This window comes from Eriocheir sinensis, chromosome 53, assembly GCF_024679095.1.
Source record: "Eriocheir sinensis breed Jianghai 21 chromosome 53, ASM2467909v1, whole genome shotgun sequence".
NCBI classification, from domain to species: Eukaryota; Metazoa; Arthropoda; class Malacostraca; order Decapoda; family Varunidae; genus Eriocheir; species Eriocheir sinensis.
In genome coordinates this window covers 5,769,007-5,787,347 of record NC_066561.1, presented here as the reverse complement: position 1 = coordinate 5,787,347, position 18,341 = coordinate 5,769,007, and the positions used below count along the sequence as shown (strand labels likewise).

The 18,341-nt window shown below is 42.6% G+C and overlaps 1 protein-coding gene across 5 annotated transcripts in view; it reads left to right on the top strand.

Moving 5' to 3' along the window:
* The window catches only part of LOC126983256 (E3 ubiquitin-protein ligase Nedd-4-like), a 33,316-nt gene that overhangs the window by 3,541 nt on the left and 11,434 nt on the right, over positions 1-18,341 (top strand). Inside the window, exons 2-11 of one of the 5 annotated variants that reach the window (XM_050835898.1) lie at positions 3,386-3,462; positions 3,775-3,865; positions 4,300-4,338; positions 4,537-4,697; positions 4,963-5,125; positions 6,681-6,808; positions 8,381-8,522; positions 10,250-10,405; positions 12,789-12,896; positions 18,074-18,164. In XM_050835898.1, coding sequence (XP_050691855.1) covers positions 3,386-3,462; positions 3,775-3,865; positions 4,300-4,338; positions 4,537-4,697; positions 4,963-5,125; positions 6,681-6,808; positions 8,381-8,522; positions 10,250-10,405; positions 12,789-12,896; positions 18,074-18,164 — 1,156 coding nt within the window. Of the gene's footprint in view, positions 1-3,385; positions 3,463-3,774; positions 3,866-4,299; positions 4,339-4,536; positions 4,710-4,962; positions 5,126-6,680; positions 6,809-8,380; positions 8,523-10,249; positions 10,406-12,788; positions 12,897-18,073; positions 18,165-18,341 lie in introns of all 5 variants that reach the window. The other 4 variants (XM_050835896.1, XM_050835900.1, XM_050835899.1 and 1 more) reach the window with 4 other exon arrangements.

Here is an 18,341-nt window from a genome sequence, read left to right as displayed (position 1 = left end):
TCTATTTTTGGGGGTTTATATCATGGCACAAATTTGGCCTGTCGCTGCTACACGGTAAAGCCACAAATTTGGCCCATCGCTGCTACCGGGTTAAACTTCATTATTAAGTCTCCTCTTTTTCTCCCATCTTCCAACTTTGTCAATTTCAAAATATCCAATCTCTTCATACGACAACCTTTTTTTATATTGTGTGTATGTGAGTGTATTCATCTAGTTACATACGCCTACATGTGATATGCAGGAAGCAAGCTACACTCACATGATCCTGTCTCCAAATCTCAGGTTATTAAGTTTAGCTCTAGATTCATGATTATCTGTGGCTTGAACTGTCACCTTTTTCAAGGTCATTCCAGTTGTCAGTGCTTCTATAAATGAAGCGAAGTTCCTTTGATATCTCTCAGGCACCTTGTGACCTCAATTTCCTACTGTACCTTTTGTATTTCTAGTGTCCAATATAAACAGGCCATTCCTGATGATTGTTTCCATTTTCTTCATCACTTTGTACTCTGCAATCAGGTCTCTCCTAGGTTACCAAACCCAGCCATTCCAATCTCTCCTCATATGTCGTTTGTGTATGTGTGTGTGTGTGTGTGTGTGTGTATTTACTTAGTTATAATATATGGGAAAGGAGCTACACTCATACTGTCCCTTCTCTGTATCTACTATTATCTAACTTGGCCTTAAATTCATGAATCGACTTTGCATGGACCACCTCCTTCTCCAGACCTCCACTATTCTTTGTGGAAAGCTGTTACTCTTAATGTGTGTGTGTGTGTGTGTGTGTGTGTGTGTGTGTGTGTGTGTGATTTACCACAGCCTGATCACGAGCTAAACTTGCCATCGCCAGCAATCACCCTCCTGATTAGAGCAAGGCTCATTATAGTCGATCTGTGGGTACTGCTATAGTCTGTTCAGAGCATGAAGGCGGTTCAGGGTGGAGCTGGTATCGTCGTTTACCTCTAGCCATTCTGCCAAATCAACCTTCGTACATGCGTCTCTCTCTTATTTCCCATCCATGTGCTATTTGAAAGTGATATTTTATATATTCTGTATATAGTAAAGGAAGCTACATAGTACAATGAGTGTCGATGTTTTAGATTATAACAACGATTTCTATAAGTTCTATGACATGTGGCTGCGATTTTTTCCCATGTTGCCACGTTGTGGTGGTGGTGGTGGTGGTGGTCGGCGTGTCCCCTTAGGTCCCTCCCCCGGGTCGAGAGGGAGAAAGAGAGAGATAAACAGGTGGGTTGTGGGTGGGCAGGTAGGGAGACGTGCTAATCTGATAATTGGCGGTTGAACTGGCAGCGCCGCACTCATGGGAATTTCGGAATCTGCCACACCTTGAACCACCTTCATGCTCTGAACAGACTATAGAACCTTCACACACCACACACCCCATCCCCCGTGCTGAAGGGGGGACAGCAGCTGAAAAATCCCGGCCTGAGGGGGGCTCAAACATCCGCCTACCAGGCCGCAAAGCCCAGCAGTGCAGAACATTAACCACTGAGCTAATGGAACAGTGCGTATTTACCAATTTGTATTTACCTATTTGTAATACAAATAGGTAAATACACACTGTTCCATTAGCTCAGTGGTTAATGTTCTGCGCTGCCAGGCTTTGTGTGTGTGTGTGTGTGTGTGTATTTACCTAGTTGTAACATACAGGGAAAGAGCTATGCTCCCGCTGTCCCATCTCCATATCCACTTTTATCCAACTTTTCTTTAAAATCATGAATGTTTCTTGCACAAACCACCACCACCTTCAGTCTATTCCATAGCTCAATGCTTCTGTTTGGGAAGCTAAACTTTTTCACATCTCTCCTACACGTGGTCGCCCTCAACTTCTTTCCGTGTCCTCTTGTTTCTCTCTCGTTCCACACACACAGGTCCTCTCTGTCCAAATGCTCCACTCCGCTCGCCACCCTGTACACCGCTATCAGATCTCCTCTTTCTCTTCTTCTCTCCAGGGTTGTGAGCCCCATGCTATTGAGTCTCTCCTCATAAGTCCAATCTTGAAGTTCCGGTACCATCTTTGTTGCCACTCTCTGCACTCTTTCCAGCTTCCTTATGTTTTTCTTTTCGTGAGGAGACCAGACCACTGCTGCATACTCTAACCTTGGCCTTATCATTGTGACTTATTTTCTTCATCATCTCCCCATCCAAGTATAAAAATGTCATCCTTATGTTCCTCAGCAAATTCAGAGCTTGTCCAGTTATCCTGTTGACGTGTTTGTCCGGTGACATGTTCTCTGAGACAGTCACTCCCAAATCTTTTTCTTCCACTCCTTTACATATTATCTCACTTCCCATCTTATAATCATATTCACATCTTCTGCCACTACTACCAAACTCCATTTTTTTACATTTCCCAAGGTTGAACTCCATCTGCCATGTACCACTCCACTCCCATATTCTATCCAGGTCCCTTTGCAATGCCTCACAGTCCTTCACATTTTTCACTCGTCTCAATAGTTTTGCATCATCTGCAAACAAACTCACATAGCTGGACACTCTGTCCACCACATCATTTATATAAACAGCAAACATTATTGGTGCCAACACCGAACATTGCGGGACTCCACTCATCACAGGGCACCAGTTGGAAACCTTGCCTCTGATTATCGTCCTCATTTCCCTGTTAGTTAGGAAGTCCTCCAGCCACTTAATCAGTCCATCACCCTCTCCACCCTTATTTTTAATTTTCCAAATTAAGTCTTCTGTGTGTGATCTGATCTTACGGTAGAGGCACAATTGCCGGCCAGTACCTTCCCCAAATGAGCAAAGAGCACATAAGTGACGGATCTCTGGGTACAATTGAAACCTCACACCCACACACACAGAAGGTGGGACACAATCCCCAATTGGCACCAGATGCCCATACACTGCTGGCTGGACAGGGGACATGATTAAAGTAGTTTGCCCGTCCATCTCCATCCGCCTTGGAATCGAACCCGAGACCTTTCAGTTGTGAAGCAAGTTCGTAACCACTGCACGTGTGTGTGTGTGTGTGTGTGTGTGTATTTACCTAGTAGTTGTGTGTGTGTGTGTGTGTGTGTGTGTGTGAGAGCTCAACCAATTCTTAGTACTGAATAACGTAAATATTTGTTGGGGTGGGGAGCCGTGCAGATAAACAAGTATATCCTTTTCAAAGCAGGATGAGTACTCACACCTTAGTTGGGGTGGAGGTTAAGATGTGTGCTTGTTTGGAGGGAAGTCTTTGCTACAGCTTTATCCTTTTATATTTATTTGTTTAGCTATTTATCATTTATTTATTCTATTTTTAGTGGTTTGGCTCAAGGCCGGCCATCAAGGCAGTTTGTGGCATGTAAATATTACTTTTTGATGCATAAACATACAATTCACTTCTCTTCCCCCATTGCAGGTGGAGCCCACAAAACTAGTCCGGTTGCGGGTGATAGGCGGTAGTGGGTTAGCGAAAAAAGACATATTTGGTGCAAGGTTAGTATGAATCTCTCTACTTATAGTCTTGAATTAATTTTACTGAAATGACAGAAACAAATATAAAATTGTGCTGTTAGATTATAAAGGTCATGTATAAAACTTCACCCTAAAACAGTGAAACCTAACTTTGCAACAGTTCTTATGCTTTGTATGGCTCCTCTAGTGTAAACAGAAATAATAAACTCAAATAATTACATTCACTGTGAATACTAATGTTGATATATTACTCAGGGCTGATAACAGACATATTTCCTCTCGCCATCTGTTGCGCCGACTAAACGAAACTTTCCAACTTCCTCTCGCCATCAGTGACCCTTATGTAAAGATCGAGTTAATAAATATAAACGCCAGCGGAGGGGATGACGTGGTGGACGGGGTGCACACGAAGACCAAGAAGAAGGTGAGTGTGGCCGTACATCCTTCAGCCGTCAACATTCATCTTGCCTGGCGGTGTTCTGAGTGGTAGTGTCAAGTGTACAGGACATTCTCATTATTATTATTATTCTCTTTCTTCTTTTCTTCTTCTTCCTTGTCGTCATCATCTTCTCTTCTTCTTCATAAATATTCTGTCCTCTCTTACTAAACTTACTTCTCAGGTCCGGTGTGGGAACTTAAAAGAAAAATAGCATGGCGTCCTATTCTTTTTCTGCACAGTTAACTTTACTTGGACTATTCAGAGGGGAAAGGCTGTTCAAAAAATTCCCCATGTGTTTGAATTGAAGTTTTTGAACTGGATGCATGAAGTGTGTGAATCATTTGGCTCCTCAGGAAATTCACAAGTTGACTGTTCACCGCATTATAGTTATTTACTCCTGCTTTTTTTTCTCTCCTCAGACATTAAATCCACGATGGGATCAAGAGTTTGTTTTCAGAGTAAGTACAAAGAGTCCATCCAGAATACTTCCAACTTTTTAGGTAGACAAACATATTCTTTTTTCACTTACTTAGATTAAAGCTTGTGTTTGTACATTAGTGTGTTTGGCATATGTTCAAGTGTGTCATAAAGCTTCTATGCACTAAGTAATAAAATCATGACTACCCAAATGACCTGACTGTACCATTGTTTCTCAGGTGAAGCCGGCTGACCACAAGCTGGTCTTGGAGGTGTTTGACGAGAACCGGCTGACGCGGGACGACTTCCTAGGCCAGGTGGAGTTGCCGCTGCTCAACCTGCCGAGGGAGGTGGAGGGCCGGCAGATCCCTCACCGCCACTTCAAGCTACAGCCACGAAGGTCAGTGTATCGGTCAGTGTCCCCTTGTGTCGTCATGCGTTGGGATGTATGCCTTATTTTCTGAGTGACATAATTACATACCTCAATAAATAAATAAATCTTTTTTTTCTCCATCACTGAAAGGGTATAAGTAGAAGTAGGGGGTCTGAGGGAGGCATGAGGGGGTGTAAGGGTGGCATATTGGTGGCCTCCTCAGCATGGGAGTGTGAGTCAGGGTAAAGAAATGTCTAATGCCTAACATTTCCCTCTTTTCCTCTTTTACCAGTTCTCGGTCGAGGGTGAAGGGGCACCTGCAGCTCTATGTGGCCTACGTAGCTGATGACGGGGCAAGCAACAGCGGGGCGTCGGGCGAACAGACCCCCGAGGACGCTGGGTGGGAGGTGGTGAGCATTGACAACAGCACCGGCCATGAGGAGTCTCCAGCACAGGTGAGGGGCCTTGGGCTGCTGCGAGGTGAGGTGCAAGAGTGCCCTGCCTCCCCTCACCCACTCTCAGGGAGGCTGGTGAGCTGAGGGATGGTGTGTTCCCTCCTCTCGTATGGCAGGCACATGCACACCATCAGAGCTCATGGCCTAATGGTTCCTTCTCTCACTTAGCTGTCACATGCCTGTCACCAGATACTCTCCTCACTGAGCAGTCTTTTTTATCTATTTGCTTGCCTTCAGGGTCTTAGCCAGCCTTGAAAGAGGTCTATGCATTGTCCTTTTATAGCAGTCACTTGTTTCCTACTGTGCTATTTACAGAAAGTTCAGTGTGCAGCCTTCTAGTGTAGGCCTTTCCTTTAGGATTTCAAACATCAAACATTCTTTTGTGCTCTACCTTTTTATTTTTTATTTGTTTTTACTAAACTGAAAAAGTGTGAAGAAACAACCAGAAATTGTAGCAGTACTGAGGCACTTGCTCATTATTCCTTCAATGTATGACTGATATTTTTGTATGTATAATTGTAGGTCTTTGGGTTATGTAAATGTTGAATGGCCTCAGTAGAGGACAGTAGCTCCAACATTTTATTCTTAGTGAGCCTCTCTTGTTATCTTAGCTCTGTAGTGCTGACAGTAATGACACCAGTTGACTCCCCTTTTTATGCTGAACATCATTTTACAGTTTACTGCATATGGGAAAAAGTGCAGCACACAGGTTGGTCCCCCTTTAGTTATCTGGACTAGATTAAGAAACAGTAAATGACAGGCTTTGTTGTATTGAGTTCATCTATTCATTCCTGCTGTGATATATAACTGGTAATTGATGGCTGCTGTAAAAATAAGAAACAGGACATTACAAGTCAATCACAAGGCTGTTGTTGGAAATACTTGCTGGATTAGATTCCCTTTGGTTTGTGAGAAGGATGTTGTCTGCCACATTAGCTTTCCATTGTTTCTGGCCTGTTACCCAGCCTTGGGTTTGGGTGTAGCTGTCTCACCACCTTGATAGCTCTAAGCACACCATCATTGCTTGTATGGGCTTCATGAGATTAATTTGCATCATTAATTCCTTGTACTTTAGTGAGTATCGTTTTCAAGAGGTCAGTTGTAGCGTGGAGTAGAGTCAACATATTTTCAAGACATGATTGCCTTTTTCATAGTAAAAGTACACATGAGATATTGTTTGCTTGAATATTAAAGGTTACAGCCACAGAATCTTCAAGCACATGCCTATACTGTTCTGGAAATATATAGGTGTTGTAGCTTTTGCTGTGAAAGACTAGAAGCTTTCAATGTGAAAGATGGGAAATCATATTCTTTAAAAACACTTCGGATACACTCAGGCTAAATTTTAAGGTCTTCAGCAGCTTATGTTTATTGTCTAATAAGTTTTATTTATTTTCAAATTCTGTCAAAAGAAATTTTAAATGAAGAGTTTAATTAATGAATTGCTTTGCTAATGGAAAAATTGATGTACATGCACGTGTAATGTGCATGCCATTGTTCATGTGTATACCATGTGGGGGGGTGCACCGTACCTGAGGCAGCCTTGTGTACACAGCCGGTCGTGGTGCCCAACGACAGTCAGAGTCCCCTGCCTGAGGGCTGGGAGGAGCGGCAGGATGCTAACGGCAGGACCTACTACGTCAACCATAACGCCCGCACCACACAATGGGAGCGCCCTACCAGGTACTGTAGTGCCTCAGCCCTTCCTTGAGGGTTTTGTGGAGCCACGTCACTAGTTTCCACCAGTATTACAAAATTATTCCCGTTTTTAAAGTAACTCATTCTCTACAGGTATGCCTTTTTGTGAGGGAACTAATCTCATGTTTAAGGGTGATTTTTATATGCTTCTCATTCAGTAGAGGAAGCTCCAGGACACTGGAATGGAAGCTTCATTCATACTCCATTGATGCCACAAGGGTATCATATAGGTGTCCCTTAACCCTTTCCTTGCGCGCGGTGCAGACGCGACTATCCCCTCAGGCGCAGTCAGGCAGCCCAATTTGCTCTCTTTTAACCTCTGTATCTCAAAAACTATTCATCACAGCTAAAAACCAAAAACACCATTGGAAAGAGGAGGTCCAGATCTATAGGAGTCGGTTATGTATGCCTCTCTTGCGAACGTACATGCACGTTCAGGGAGTGTTGAATGTTAACACTTATGTCGGTGTGTGCGGGATGGTCAGCCATATTGAGGGAACTGTGGACATCTCTCCTTCAGATTCTGGCAAGGGAGTATTGCCAACTGCAACTGCAACTGCTATTTACAACTATTTGATCAAAGAATCAGTCAGGTGATAGGTGAAGCTATGCAAAATTGCTGCTATATTGGGCAAGAACATCCACCAGTTACTCGTCCGTAGATTTGCCGCGCTGGGCTGATATGATTTTCCACCAAATTTAGTGAAGAATCCACTCAATTGGCAATCCTGTGTTGTGAGAATAAGTGTTGGAACACTCTCATACGCGGGAGATTTGAGTGCGGGTGGAGCTTGCAGCAAGCGCTTAGCACCACCAGCAAATACGCCTAACGCTCGCTGCGAGCGTTTAGCAATGAAAGAGTTAACCCCTTCACTATGGCCGGGCTAAGAGCATGTCTTGAGGCATATCCGGGAATGCCGTCAGCGCCAACTTTGAAACGTCATCATTGAATATACCTAGATTTAAGCCATAAAACTAAACATAATCATGTATTATATATCAGCATAAGTGGAATTAAATGGTGCATCAAGACAAACATAAACTCACTGATAATATTGAGGTGGATACACACACTTACAAGAAATATGCGGTACCATGTTGATAATTTATTCACTGAATTTTACTCCCTTATTTTAGTACTGATGGGTAGATAGACTTGTGGGGAGAAGTGCAGGAGAGGGAAGAAATTAGTGTGTGGAAAATACCACTTCACACAAGTATCAACCAGCAGGGTGCATCAGTAGGCTACCTCCCCTGATATAGGCTACTCATATTCCAATGTAATAATAATGAAAGCTAAGTAAGCTATCGTATCATACATGACCCATATTCTGAAAGCTCTCGTACAATATCCAGGAAAAAAATTACATAATTCCAGCAGAACTTTGCCAGGACGCAGTATACACATACTCAGATATCATACGAGGGCAGCGAGGACGCAGTATATGCATCCCTGTGTTGAAGGGGTTAAGTCCTGAGTCATTGATTCTTGGCTGTCTATAATGCAGACATTTTGCTTCCTCTCACTATGCAAATTACTTACCTTGCTTTTGACAGCTCTCAAGGCAATAATGAGCAGGAGCGGATGGAGTCGGCACAGAATGAGTTTAGAAATGAATTCCGTCGGAGGTTCCACATATCAGTGGACGACAGCGAGGTGTCCAGAGGAGGGGAGAACAACACCAACATTATACAGCGGGTAAGTGGGCTCCAGACCTTCTGCTTTTTTGCTGGTAAAGTTTTGAAATACTGGACCAATATATTTTATCTAGGCTCTTTTATCACATGTCTTATTTGGCACAATCACCTGCTTAAGTGAGCTTATTGCTGTCGTGCTCTCATAAGATATCTAGTACTTTGTCTAGAGTAATGGTTCTCATGTGCTTGTTGTGCGTGCCTAAATTTGTGTCTTGTTGTGTTTGATGTTTCTGATTGGCTTGGCTTGGCAGGTTGTTCAGTGTAAGGTTTCCCCTCATCCCTAAAATTTAATGCAGTAACTGACACCCTCTGAGGTCTCATTCCTGGATTCTTGTGCCTGATGTCTGTTGAATGTGTCGCTTTTCAAGTAAACAGTATTGGAAAGTGACTTATACCAATTTGAATGCTATTAGAGAACCCAAGTGGAATGTTGTAACCTTTTCCGTGGGGAAGAATTACACTTGTATAAAAAAAAAATGTGGATTAATACCTCATCTACAGTTATTATTTGGTGCAGTGTAGTTGAGGTTCATATGATTGTTTAACTCCTAAAATTGTTAAAATATAAACATTGTGTAGCGCTAGAAACCTGGCTTGTGTTTTATGTATAATTTGACTGACTAAGAGGACAGACAGCCTTGCATACACACACGGAACACTTACCACCCACTATTGTCAGTCAGGAGTAAATTTCTTCTGCCAGTTCATTCCCAAAGTAAGTGTAGCATATGTGGTGCATTCTGCCTTGTGTGCTTCGTGATCCCTACCGTGCATTGCCCTGTGTTGTTGTGTGGCTGTCACCTGGTGTGTTGACTTCTGGGCTCCTCCCAAGTTTCTCCCACTAGCTATTTTTTCCCTACCACCATCACAACCACTAGTGTCAAGCCTTAATCATTGGTCACTATTGGAGACACAACCAAAGCCCTCCTTCTCAAGGCATTATTAAGGCAAATGAACAGACACAAGCAGGAGGAAATGGTCTGCTCTATGACCCATTGCCAGAGGTCAGCTCTGGAGCAGAGGAGCAAAGCTGACCTTAGTTAGTCTGATGATCAAATTTATAAAACACTTCAGTTGTCTGTAAGTTGACAATCAGTCTTGTAGTACAAATGGTAACACTTTCTATTTTTCTTCTTTCCTTCAAAATCCACAAAATTGTTTAGGTATGAAAATGTTGGATTTTATCATGTTGATTAATTCTGTAATACATTTTGTATGAATTTTTGTGAGGTAATCAGTTGTTGGCTCCCAGAGGAGGAGGGCTGTGGGGCCAACAGCATTGTGTGAGTGAACTCACAGGTGATAGTTGAGGTTCCTTGTGACTTGATGGCTTCCCTGTGATGTGGTGGCTATTTTAATTTTATTAAGTGCATTTCTTTCCTGATGGCATATGAAAACTTTAATGATCTTGGTGTGAGTGTTTGCTTCAGTAGCAGCAACAATTTTATAAAGTATTGCGCAGCCATTACTGTGTGGCAAAAAGCTGTAATGGTGTGCTGCTTGCACCAACACAAGCTGATGTAGGAGCTGCTTCATGCTAGTTAGTAGTACTAGTGTTTTTTTTTTTTTTTTTTTTTTTTTTTTTTTTCACCTATTTTGGTAGGAAATGAGACATTATGGATTTTTTTTTTTCCAACACCTCCTTACTAATTGTTTTATCCCTCCCTTTGATGGCCTTGCATGCCACCTTTTGCATGTTACTTGACCGGTGCTTTTGGAAACGTTTAGCAACCACTGAGTGCCGAAGACGAAGTTGATGAGGAGGATGAGGATGAGGAGGATTATGAGGATGAGGATGATGGTGAGGAGGAGGAGGAGGAGGATGGAGAGGGACCTCAAGAGGAGGAGGCACAGCCTCCCTTTGACCAAGTTGTTTCTGAAGAGGTGAGATTGTCCGTGTTGTGGCCTGTGTGCCGTGTAGTCCTCCTTTGCTAACACGCAAGTAGATGAAAGCAGGAATGTTGACCCTAGGCTGCTGAGCTGATGAAGCCTTGAAATGAAGAGCTGTTTATAATGTTTGCTTCAGTCCTTGCAGTTTTTGCTCACACTCAGTCATACAGTAAATGCTGCTAATGCTAATGATCAAGGCACAGCTGAAACACAAACTTATTTACTCATAATTTTGCAATGAGGATATTTGTGCTCATTATTACTATCTTACCAACAGTTTCATAAGTGGTCATTTAATTATTTAGTAACCCATAGTGTGCATTAAGGGACTCAAGAGACCATCAGTTTCATCTCAAGAATAAAATTTAGTAGCCTTTGTTTTTAGAGCAGCAGTTGTAGATTGACATAATTGATTGCTTAAATGTTATACCAGTTAGTGTCCTCAACCTTATTTCATGTGTAAAGCTTAGGAGATACAGAGTAATCTTGTTTTAGCTAATGGTACAGTTAAGTCAGATCAGTGTTATACTTTTAAGGAATCACATATTTTGTCTCATAATATCAAATCACATCTTGCTTACAAGTCCCTTTGCTTTCTTCATCTATATCTTCTTACTTGTGCTTATTCTACTCCTCAGTAGTCACATATGCATATAAATATAATAGCTATTCCTATTCCTTTAAAGACAACAGTTCTGTGGTTCTCCCTTACCTTCTTCTGCCCCTGGATATTGATTGGTGGAGTGAGTGACACCAAAGACAGAGTCAGGGTGGAGGCAGATGGGTCCGCAATGCAATGGGTTGTGTGTTTGTGCTCCCTTCATCGCTGCATGTCTAGGCATTGGTTTGGTCTGTAATGGATCATGGTGCATATTAAAGCTATTTATTCATTTCATGGCATCAGTAAAGCAGTGGTCTGTGCAGGATCCACAATACTAGTTTCAGCACTAACCAGTTCTTAAATGTCGTTCGTTATTAAGAATAGCCTCTGCTGAGCATGCTGTGTGTGTCATTTTCTACAGCTGTGGTAGTTAGCTGCTGCTCTTTGGGTTGCCTTGCCTCATGTGAAGTATACTCATGTTTATTCACCTCAATCTCAATGAACATCATTAAAATGAGTATCCTCTTCCTGTCCAATTCTATGTACAAGAAAGTAAAGTTGAGGGCATAAGAAGTACATAGCTTTGCTTTGCATTGCCACTCATCATCACCTCAGCCCTTGAGCTTGTGGTGGGTGAAAACCCATTACCCAGGTGTAGCATACCAAAGCTTCTGAAAACAGTAACTGCGCATGCATGGCCCAGCTCACCCTGACTCCTCAAGGCACAGCACACTAAACAAGACATGGCTGTAAGGCCAGAAGTGCTTGAGGTATATCTCAATCCACTCAGCATCACTGTACTCATTCAAAGTGCTCACTGTAACAACACACACCACCTCTTGTATGAGTCTCAGATAGCAGCATGAGATGACCCAACATTATATTCATTTCTTGGCTCTATGCCTCATGACACAGTAAACCAATCACATGTAAGGCCGGCAAAGTGCCACCTATGACAACTCAATGTTTGTAACCATGCATTGAGCCGGGCCACACATTTGCAGCTGGTAAGAGAACCTTGAGTACAGGAGAGCCTGTGGGAAGCTACACTGAGACACAGAGCATGTGTGACATCCAAGTTACCACAGTTTACCTTCTCAGGTATCCATTTATCAACCAATCTGAATGGAAGGATGAACAGCTGGGTGCCGATAGCCCAGGCTGGGATTGAATCCAGGCCCACAGAGTCATAGATAAAAGTCACTTCATGAACTAATGGATAACTGGGGCCAAGAATGCCTGAAATCAAAAATAATTTTGATAAGGTATTGTATAGTCATCCCACAGAAAGACAAGCATATAGGTTTTCTCTGTTTGAAAACATCCAATATAAACATTATCATCAAAGTAATCAATAGTCCATGACCAAGACTCTCAAAGAATGTATGACAGGAAGCATAGACTCAGCAGAAGACTGAGAGTCCAGGTTTTGTGTGTGTTCTCAGCCTTACCCTCAATGTGTGTGTTTCTGTGAGTGAGGGAAGCACTTCATCTTCCTGGGTCACCGAGATGATCCCCATACAATCCAGCCGTGGGACCTTCAGCCTGATGTGCGTCATTAACATGCCACACTATCCTTCTTTGCTTGGGGAACAATGCATTACACAGCACACTAAAAGACATCTAATGGGATTCTCTTACTCCTTACCACCACTTTAAGGTCCTGTCCAGGGCTTCACTTTTCCTCCCTGCCACTCCCACTTGTTAGGCAAAACACTGAATCTCCTTCCCTGGGGCTCCCTTTCCCCTCACCACCTCAACCACTTGTCTTGGCAGATTCAGGAAGCACAAAGTTCGGCAGGCCAGCGTCCATCCCCTTCAAAAAGTTCCCCTGCAACCCCCACCTCTGTCACCACCACTAGTGTCACCAATAATGCACCCAAGGTATGCGCTAGTCTCACCCGTGCCCCACCCACCTCACCCACTCACTCACAGCCTCACCCGTCACTTTGTATAGCCATGTCACCACGGTGTTATTATTTATTATTATTATTATTATTTGTGTGTGTGCGCGTGTGCATGCTTGCGACTGTGTGTGTGTTTGTGTATGAGAGAGAAAGAGAATACATGTACAGGAATTTGTGTATTATAATAATGTACAGGAAGCTCATAATCTTTCAGTGTTTATGTTCCTTTTCTAGACAGTATTAAGGTTTCAACACCCTGTATTTGGTATGGTTATTATTTTGGCCTTTGTTGAGCTGTAAAGTGCAGGAAAACATTCAATTAGATTAGTGAGTGATGACCTCAGCCAGTAATAAAAAAATAATGTTACCAGAGAAAAAAAATGTACTTATGATTAATAGTGTGAACTCTCCCTTTATTGTTTGTATATTTGTTCAGTGTTTGTGTCTTATATTTAGAGTGTGTTTTAAAAGGAGGAAATGTGATCCTTTCTCTCGTGTGCTGAGGCTGATAATGTTATTGAACGTATAGATAGATAGAAATTGAACCCATGTGATATTATGTCCATCATATCTTCTTGCTATACATTCAGTGTTCTAGGGATGCAGCCTGAATGTACAGTGAGTCCCCTGTACATATCCACAGCAACAAACCCAACCTCCCTGTAAAGAACCTCATATATATCCACAGCAACAAACCCAACCTCCCTGTAAAGAACCTCATACATATCCACAGCAACAAACCCAACCTCCCTGTAAAGAACCTCATATATATCCACAGCAACAAACACAACCTCCCTGTAAAGAACCTCATACATATCCACAGCAACAAACACAACCTCCCTGTAAAGAACCTCCTACATATCCACAGCAACAAACCCAACCTCCCTGTAAAGAACCTCCTACATATCCACAGCAACAAACACAACCTCCCTGTAAAGAACCTCCTACATAGCCACAGCAACAAACACAACCTCCCTGTAAAGAACCTCCTACATAGCCACAGCAACAAACACAACCTCCCTGTAAAGAACCTCCTACATAGCCACAGCAACAAACACAACCTCCCTGTAAAGAACCTCCTACATAGCCACAGCAACAAACACAACCTCCCTGTAAAGAACCTCCTACATAGCCACAGCAACAAACACAACCTCCCTGTAAAGAACCTCATATAGTTGCCCATATTCTCAGAAGCTTTCGGTTCCCATAACAAATATATCCAAAGGTCACAAAAGAGAGTCATTGGCTCCTCATGAGTGTGTCTCACGTTCATGACGCAGAAGCCTCGTCAAACTATCACTAGGCTCATAAAATGCTCCATGGATACACCCACAACCTCTATGAAAGTCCTACCAAATGAGAGTGTATGAGCTCCAAAGTGTTTGAAAGTATGGGCCAAAGAGGGAGCAGCAGAGACTATTCTTGTCAGGGTACATCAGGGCCCTGCAAGCATGTGGTGGTCAGCGGTGCCAGATTGTCGTACTCGGCCTCCTATGTTTCCCGATTCCCGACCCCAAAACTGCCTCCGTGACCCCAATTACTGCCTTCATATATAGTTATCGTTAAAATGGTTAATTATTGGTGCTTTTTGGCAATTGCTATGGCACAAAAAACGGTAAATACAAGGCTCTGAGTACGATAATCTGGGAACGGTGGTGGTGTTCATCTCAAGGTTGGGGTCCATGGCCAGCCTCGTGAGCAGCTTAAGATAATCCCACCCCCGGGACGCCGTACCACCTGACAAACATGTGGCTTCAGAGTTATAAATCAGGCGCTAGCAGGAAGCTTGTTTTTAGCCAGTGAGGGTCTTGTGTACATAGCTTGATCTTCTTTCATTCCTACCAGCAACTTGATCCATGGGTTTTTTCAAGTGAGGTGTGTTTATTTATTTCCTCTTGGTTTGATATGTTAAATTTTAGGGGCATTTTTGTTATTTTTACACTGAGGAATGAAAAATTGCTGTTATTTTATGTACATGTGACTTTTTTTTTTTTTTTTTTTTTTTTTTTTCAACAAAGGAGACAGCTCAAGGGCACAAAAAAAGGAAACAATAATTAAAAAAAAGTCCACTACTCGCTGCTCCTAAAGAGAATCCAAAGAGGTGGCCGAAATAGAGGTCAGTTTCAGAAGGAGAGGTGTCCTGATGTGCTATTTAACCTTCAAAATAAGTGTAAATTGTTGTGTGTGGTGAAGCTGTATGAATGCAGAGTCAAGATGTTATCAAACAATCGTTGTCTACTCGTTTTTTTGTATTGATCATCGTCTATAAACGAAAAGGATTATATATGGTTTTAAAGTAATTTGGTTAGCTGACTTTACTAGGTAACTCAGTCTTATAATCCATTTACTTGTGTTGAAGCTCTTACAGCTGATGTTGGTTGTAGGTTAGGCAGAAGTTGTATGTGTATTGTGTGTGTGTGTGTGTGTGTGTTATAAGCAATGGATAACTATAGTCTTTCCATTTATCAAGTCATTTTGGGTGTGGTTGGCAGGATTAGTGGGTATGCCACATCCTTGTAGCCACCCTCTCCTTTTTCTCTCTCATATTATGAACTGTTAACTATTTCTAAATAAGTTTTAGATATTTGTGTACATGTAATCAAATGATTAGACCATATAATACTACCAAGATTCGTTTTCTGAGACAAAGCAATTTGCATATATCCCTATACGTTGTGACAGTGTGGCTTGTGCAATGTTACTAAGTAGGATAACAGGGACACTGCTGGTCAACTCTTACCTCATGGGTGGTGTGGAAAACAAATCAAAACATGAGAATTTATAATGGAAAAGATTGTTGGGAGAGAGAGATGGGGGGGGTGAGTGAGAGAGAAGGTGAAGTAGCACCACTGCTAGTCTGAGGCAGCCACACCCAAAGTGACTATGAAATGGAAAGACTATGGCAGCGCACTCCCATGCGAGGCAGGATCTGCTCCCTTGTATCATGCAGGGACACTGGAAGTTTTTTTGGCTTCTTGGAATGCTTGTTCCTGCATTTTCATGTGCTTCATCTAATCACGTAGCACTTATATTTTTTAATATTTTATTTTTATTTTTATATATATATATATATATATATATATATATATATATATATATATATATATATATATATATATATATATATATATATATATATATATATATATTTTTTATTTATTTTTTTCTATTGAGTTCATGTTAAATTCCATACCATTCACTTGTAGCAGGGATTAGTAGTTTAACCTTTTCTGAATTTATGTTGTGGAATTATTTCACTATATTAATCACTGTTTCATATTAATCAGTGGTTATTCCTATTGGATGAGAATATTCTTGCATCTTAAAAGTTTCCAAGTCACCTTTGTCCCCTACCAGTAGTGCACAAACAAGGAAGTCCGTCAGCTCATGACGACAGCTTAGCACACGTGTGGCTTCCCTCCACCCGGGGACCATCGACGCCATACTCCCCGTGACTCAAAGGCTGCAGCGCCTCACATGTTCCTGCCAGCCTCCCTCACCACCACTCCTCTCTGCTTCCTGGTGCTGCCAATCAAAACACAAGAGTGTGGACAGTTGTGGTTGTGATAAAAACTTTGAAAGAGTTGGATTATCAAAACCACAACATTGAAAAGCAGCATCAAATATAAGGCTGTCAAGCACATTCTCAGTGCTTAGTGCTGTGGAAACCGTGCATGAACCCTTAAAAACTGCAAGATGCAGAATATGGAGATAGTAGTGGTAAACTTTGGGGCTGATGCTCCCATTTACACTGAGGCAGTGTTTCCTGACCCTGAAGTGAGGAGCATTGTTGAGGAGAAGGAGGAGCAAGCCAGACAGAGGAGGCGTGAAGCTCGGAGGCGTGCACGCCACAATGAACATCGCAATAATGAAAGGCGTAATGCTGCCGCCTCCTCCACCACCACAACAACAGCAACATCAGCTTCAGCCAGAACAACCACCACTACCTCTGGCAGAACCTCCAGTAGAACCACCACCAACAGAACCTCTGCCTCCTCAAGACCCAATAGACCCTCTACTGCAGCCCCTGCCATAGCCTCTACCTCAGGCCAGCAGTCCCAGACACAGGACACAGACTCAGACTCAGACTCAGATTCAGGGAATGGAACTCAAGACTCCTCACCAAGGCAGACTGACAACAGTGTGGGGAACAGTGACGAGGAGTGGATCGTGTGTGCAATACCAAGAAACAGCAGTGAGGAAGTACAGATCTCTGTCCACTCAGAGCAGCGTCAACAGCAACAGCAACAGCGAAGGCAGCAGCAGACAAGTGTGCCGCCTCCCACCACACAACTCCTCACTGTCCCGCCAGCCAACCAGCGTCGTCGCACCGCCAGGAAAAGGTTTCGCTGGTTCTCACGCAGTGCTCCAACATGCAATGTTCCGATGGCAAACCAGAACCGCCACCACCCAGATGAAGAGGATGTGGAGGAGTGGTTCTTGACCCCCGAGCCATCCCCGCACCCAAGCCCCATCCACTCCCCGGTAGTCCAGCGCATTGCTAGGAAGTGGAGGAACAAGTCTCCTATGCACCTCAATGGGTGCAACACTTGCCGAGGGGACGTGGCCATCCACTCCCACCAGCGGCCTCGGATATCTCAGAGACTTTTTCAGAAGGTTGTTCCCGATGTTCGTTATAAGTATAAATGTATTGAAAGAGGTGACAAGTTTGTAGATCTTTGTTCCCTTTAAGTTTCCTTCCCTTAGCAAGGTGATGCTCATTGTTGAGGGTGGGTGGTTGTACTAGGGTTACTATATTGTTGCTAATATGTATACCTAATGTGTATAAGACAGCATTATACATATTTATGGCTAGGTTCAGCTTAGTGATGTGGTGCTTTTCTTTGTACAGGATGCTTAAATCACTTTTATGAGTTTAAGGAAGGAATTCTCACTTATTTTAGTCATTTTTTATAGGTTACTGGTATTCCATCAATAGTAGAGATTAAAATCTTCATAAATATTTGTAAATTCTTCACACAGTTAATACTTTAGATTTTTTCACACATACATTCCTTTCCCATACACTGATTAACCATCTCTATAACCTGCCAAGCTCATCACCCATGTGTATTCCCAATATTTTCATTGCATCATCATCAAACAAGACTCAACATTAGGCAGGACCTTTAACATTTCCTTTGGTACCCGCAGCCACAAAACCAGGGCACCAGCGGGAGTGATGAAACCCTGCCTCGAGGTTGGACCAGCCAGGTGGCCCCCAATGGCAGAGTGTTCTTCATCGGTGAGCATTACTTCTGCCAAATAAGTGTTCTGCCCTTTGATCCTGCACCAGTAAATAATTTAAGAGGGATACAAAAATAAGTATAAGAGGAAATCAAAAGTAAATGTTGGCAAGAGTAAGGTAATGGTATTTGAGAGAGCAGGTGAGTAGACATTGATTTTGTAAAGCCATATAGAG